We start from the raw sequence: 5,978 nt of genomic DNA, 5'->3' as shown, positions 1-5,978 counted from the left end.
ATGTAATATTCAAGGAATATTTCCTATACTGTCGCCTCAGGGGCTCTCGCCCCCAAACCCCACCAGGGGGGCCACTGGCCCCCAAGCCCCAGCAAGAATAAGGGGCTCCCACAAAATCACCTTTCTACCATCAATGGTCTCATTGATAGACCTCATCTGACATGTAAGTCAGGATTCGCCGTCCAGTGTCCCGGGCTCACACATGGCTTCTCCTTATATGGGGGCCTTACAACTTGAAAAAGTCAGGATTCGCCGTCCAGTGTCCCGGGCTCACACATGGCTTCTCCTTATATGGGGGCCTTACAACTTGAGCACCTTGGACCACTGGTGGTTATCGGGAGGGTGGGGCATTGAGCATATCTAACACCCCCTCTCGATTAATGGAAGCCCATACCTCAACCAACATGTTCTCTACATACCCAATGTACTCGTCATGCATGCTTCACCATTGTATATTAAGATAGAGCTCTTGAAAACATTCACATAATCATCATTACTTGGTTTGTACACAATATCTTTCACCTAACTAATGATTTTGCCTAACAAATGAGCAGAGAGTGCAAAATTGAAATCAAATTTTGTGTTTGTAAATAAAGATTCACCACATTATTAACAAAGAAACAAACCCCTTAATAATTTATGGACACGCACACACCGATGCACCCACATATCTCACCCCCTCCATGCAAAAGCCCTTCCCCCACCATGCAAAACTACCCTTTTATCAAAACACTCTGGCACAACACCATGTTTGATTATATTTGACGTGACTATGCTAATAGCCAAGTGAGCAAAGAACTAGTTAGAAGTTTTGGAGAAAACTTAAAAAAAAAAATTTGACAATTTGAAAGTAGTATGTCACTAAGGTAGGATTCACACTTGTCCCTGGACATGAACCAAAAAAGGATCTCTACAAATAAAATTCGAGATCCATATTTCAAGCCTTCTACACACATCCTTGGACAATCCCATGTCCCATATACAAAAAATGATTTTTTCATGGGGGCCTCCCAAGGCCACCCGCCGTGAGTTTGTCCAGCTTCACAAATAAAAGATGGTTGGTTGCAAATGGGATTCAAACTCCTGATTACTACTACACTCTAAAGACCCTACCACGATGCCACAATTGATTGGTGATTACATTGGAGCGCATTTAATATTTTTTTTATTAGCACTGCCTTCGAGTGAGCGCTCTACTTACATTTTCTTTTAAAAAGTGTCCCGGACAACCTTTTGCCACATGGATTCTTTCTATTCTCTCTCTCTCTCTCTGTCTCTCTGTCTCTCTCTCTCTCTCTCTCGCGAGTAGTCCTTCTCTACTTCCCTCCCTCCCTCTCCCTCCCCCCCTTCCTCGCTCCCGTAGTAAAGGCACTGCTCATGCATACTTGTACTCGCTTATTATTTGTCCGCCCTTTGTGGATCAATGCGGGGACAAACCTCTCAAAATGTCTCAAAAAAAGGGGGGTAGGTTTTTGTTGTGTAGTGATTGAAGAAGTGTTGGATGTTGTCAATGTCCCCTCTTAGTATAATGTTCTTAACATTTTTGGCCGTTGGATCCATGGTCTTTCGAATTTCATTCTCCTTCGATTTAAAGACGATCGTTGTGAGGCGATTCAGAGCAAAATTGATTAGCTGTATACGTGAAAATTCTTTGGGTCATTCTTTCAGGTATCCTTGTTACGGCGCTCTCCCAAATATTTTGAAATCTGAGGGAATTGTTTGCAAATCATGACATTGTTCTTTCGTATTAGGGTTAAATGGAACGGTGATACGTTTGAGTGTTTTGGCGATTTGAACAGACTGCGTCAAATGGAGCGGCTGGACGAGACAATTGAGTCAGTGGAGTTAAACCATAAGCGAGGCATGGAGCCACTGCAAGACACCATTTACCGTCTTCTGCAGTGTTGCATCGAAGGGAAAAACCTGGCAGCTGGCAGGCGAGTGCATTCCCTCATGGTCAGCAGCCGCCTGAACTCTATGGACATATTAAAAGACCACGTCACCCGCATGTTCAGTCTGTGCAGAAGCTTATTTGAAGCTAATCTAGTGTTTTGCAACATTTCACAACCAACTGTTTATTCTTGGCTTGCAGTCATCTCAGCACATGCCTTGCACGGAGAAAATGATATGGTTCTTAAACTATATCAGAGTATGCAACTGCAGGGTATAGTGCCAAACAAAGATATATTCATATGGAGCTTGAAAGCGTGTGCCAGCATAGGGGCCACTAGGCAAGGGAAGCTAATACATGACCAGATTGTTGTTACTGCTCTTGAACTAGATGTGATTGTTGGGACTGTCCTCATTGACACGTATGTCAAATGTGGGAGCTTAGAGGAGGCACGGAAAGTTTTTGATAAAATGGAGGATAGGAATGTGGTGTCTTGGGGTACAATGATTGCAGGGTATGCCCAGCATGGTGAAGGAATATCTGCTCTTGAATTACATCAACAAATGCAACGTGCTGGCATAGAACCTGACAAATTTGTATACCCTTGCATCTTGAAAGCATGTGGTAGCATAGGAGCCTTGGGGCAGGGCAAGCTGATACATGAAGACATTATCAGAAACGGACTTGAATTAGAGGTGGTCACTGGGAGTGCCCTTGTTGACATGTATGGAAAATGTGGAAGCTTGGAAGAGGCATGCCAAGTGTTTGACAGATTGCCAAGTAGAAATGTGGTTACATGGGGTGCTTTGATTACAGGACATGCACAGCATGGACACGGTTGTTCTGCTCTTGAAATCTTTCAGAGAATGGAGCTTGAGGGCGTTAAGCCCGGCAAAGTTACATTGTTGTGTGCCTTAAGTGCATGTGGCAGGATAGGCGCCTTGCGACAAGGCAAGCTGATACATGACCAGATGATCAGAGGGGGGCTATTATCAGACATAGCGGTCCGTAACACGCTTGTTGACATGTATGCCAAGTGTGAGAGCCTGGAGGAGGCACGCAATGTGTTTGAAGATTTGAGAGGCAGAAATGTAGTCTCATGGGGTGCAATAATTGCAGGATATACCCAACATGGCAGAGGTTCTCTTGTTCTTGATCTTTTTGAGAAGATGCAACAGGAGGGCATAAAACCAAACATTTTCATATTCTCATGCATTCTGAAAGCTTGTGGCAGCATAAGATCATTGAAGCCTGGCAAGCTGCTACATGATGAAATTGTCCGAAATGGATTTGAAGGAGACACAGTTGTTGGGAGCAGCCTCATTGACATGTATGCCAAATGTGGAGATTTAGAGAATGCTCGGAAAGTGTTTGACAAATTGGAGGATAGGAACGTGGTGTCATGGGGTGTGATGATTGGTGGATATGCTCAGCAGGGAGATAGTCTGCTTGCTCTTGACCTTTTTGAAAATATGAAACAAGAGAGGGTAAAGCCAAATCAAGCAATGTACCTTTGCGTCATGAAAGCATGTGGGGACATAGGAGCGTTATTTGACGGTAAGCTTTTACATGAACAACTTATCAAGAATGGAATTGAAATAGATGTGGTGATTGGGAGCTCCCTAATAGACATGTATGCCAAATGTGGCAGCCTGAAAGAGGCAAGTGAAGTGTTCTATAAAATTCCAAATCAAAATGTAGTTTCATGGAGTGCAATGATCGCAGGATATGCATACCATGGACATGGTCGGTATGCTCTAGAGCTTTTCAAGAGAATGCAACAGGAGGGCATCAGACCAGACAATGTGACGTTTCTTTGTGCCCTGAAAGCAAGTGGCAGCATGGGGGCCATAGACCAGGGCCAGTTCCTGCATGGTGAGATCATTAGAAGTGGACTCACATCAGATCTTATGATTGGAAATGCCCTCATTGATACATATGCCAAATGTGGTAGCCTGGAGGAGTCACACAGAGTGTTTGAAAGTCTGTTACATCGAGATCATGTGTCATGGACTGCAATGATTGCCGGGTATGTCCTGCATGGGCAAGCACTGACTGCTTTTGGACTTTTTGAAGCAATGCAACAAGAGGGCCTAAAACCAGACAGAGCCACACTACTGTGCATCTTGAAAGCTTGTGGCAGCATAGGAGCCTTAGGGCAGGGCAAACTTATACATGACCGGATCAGCTGTAGTCGGCTCAACTTTGATATGGCTGTTGGGAACACACTTGTTGACATGTATGCAAAATGTGGGAGCCTCGAGGAGGCACGTAAGGTCTTTGATGATATGCCAGAGCGAGATATTGTGTCGTGGGGTTCAATGATTGCTGGGTATGCCCAGCAGGGCAACTTTGTCCAGGCTTGGCAATGCCTGGAGGACATGCAATGTCAAGGATTGAAGCCAAACCGCATGACGTATACTTGTATTTTCTCAGCCTGTAGGCATGCTGGTTATGTTGAGGCTGGGTGTCGATATTTCAGGTTTATGAGAGAAGATCATTGCATCATGCCAACAACCGAACATTTCAACTGCATGGTTGACCTTCTTGGCCATGCAGGATGCTTGAAGGAGGCAGAGCATTTGCTCCAAACTATGCCAAGCCAACCTGATATTTTTGGGTGGATGTCTTTGCTTACTGCATGTAGAACACATGGCAACACAAATCTTGGAAGGCAATGCTTTAATAACGTTTTGGGACTGGATCCCAACTTTGCAGCTGGGTATGCACTAATGACTGATGTGTATACTGATGCCCGCCAGTCAGAGAATGCTCACAAAATTCAGGAGGTAGGAAACTACTCTAGGGCATGGAAAAAGCCAGGGAAGGCATGGATTGAGATTGATGACAATGTGCACGAGTTCTTTGTGGGAGAGTTAACCCACCCTTATTGTGATAAGGTGTGTGCCACTTTAAAAAGACTAACAGAATTAATGAAAGGGGAAGGATATGTACCACACTTGGACATGAAGACAGGGCCAATATACCAAAAGGATGAGGACAATGTCTTGTACAGCACTGAGAAATTGACCATTGCTTTTGGCCTTCTCATGGCAACAGAGGGTGCATCTATGCTGGCTACAAGCAATTTCCGAGTATGCATTCGACGCAATGCTTGTAACATTAAAACCAGGATTAGCAGACGAATTATTTTAATGAGTGGTTCTCACTGCATTGTGTCTTCAAGGATATTGTGTTTTATCCCTTTTTTTTGGATTTGAATTATCCTTCAATCACTTTAAAATAAGTTCGTGGTTGTACAAAAGTTTGGGTGTACTGAAACAAACAAACCCTTCAAATCTTTGGGGCTTAGAAGGCAACGTAACATATGCAAATAGAAGGCACAGGGCTTATGTGACAGCCCTAGCCCTAAAATATTGTGGCTCCCCCTTGGCCTCGTCCTCCTCAGTTGGGGGTGCGCATGTGGGGAAATGACCCTTATTCTCTGACACCCCCTTTCATCAATCCAATGCAGGCCTACACCACTCAATCAAAGAGGTGCTCCAGCTTTGTGGGAGAGCTCTAAGGAACAAGAGTTCTCACGAACAAGCCAGTGTCCTTGGGCACTGGTCCAATCACCCACATTTCCTGCTCTTCAGATACGGCTCTGCAAAGTCCACGAACCTTCTGAGCCAAAGTGGAACACAAGCATCACAATACCCTCCACACATGGCATTGCTAGACACAGTCAAACCTGCCAGAATCTTCCATATGCCTGGGCACCACCATCCATAGAGTCACCATGTCCATTGATGAATCTGGCACCAAGCTCCTTTAGAGCTCCACTCAGGTGTGCATCCTGAGTTCGTCAAGGTCACTCGCAAATTCTCTTCTTTTTTATGGCTCCCTTATCTCCAACACACAGACTTCGACTGGTCAACCATCATAATATGCATGCTAGTGGGCCTCACTTCCTGATGAGCTGCCCCTCTCAGTAACTCAGTCGCCCTTGAAACCAGAAGGTAATTCTTTTCACACAAATTCACCACCTTAATCAATTGGAGAAGAAGAGCACAATCACACCACGAGAACAATAGCAGATTGGGTACAATCTCCCCCCCCTAGATGAGTGGCTCACGCTTCCTCA

General features: G+C 44.7%; 1 protein-coding gene across 1 annotated transcript; it reads left to right on the top strand.

Moving 5' to 3' along the window:
- The first annotated feature begins 1,558 nt into the window (after nucleotides 1-1,558).
- On the top strand, nucleotides 1,559-5,112 carry LOC147904312 (pentatricopeptide repeat-containing protein At5g27110-like). Its single transcript, XM_087391138.1, has 2 exons — nucleotides 1,559-1,668; nucleotides 1,800-5,112. Exons 1-2 carry the CDS (start codon nucleotides 1,559-1,561, stop codon nucleotides 5,110-5,112), a joined length of 3,423 nt encoding a protein of 1,140 aa, XP_087247264.1.
- The last annotated feature ends 866 nt before the right edge of the window (nucleotides 5,113-5,978 follow it).

This window comes from Dipteris shenzhenensis, chromosome 2 (assembly GCF_047967505.1).
Source record: "Dipteris shenzhenensis isolate YYH24624 ecotype China chromosome 2, Dip_SZ_1.0, whole genome shotgun sequence".
NCBI lineage: Eukaryota > Viridiplantae > Streptophyta > Polypodiopsida > Gleicheniales > Dipteridaceae > Dipteris > Dipteris shenzhenensis.
Note: the sequence above shows the minus strand (reverse complement) of the source record. Positions and strands in the feature narration are given on the sequence as shown.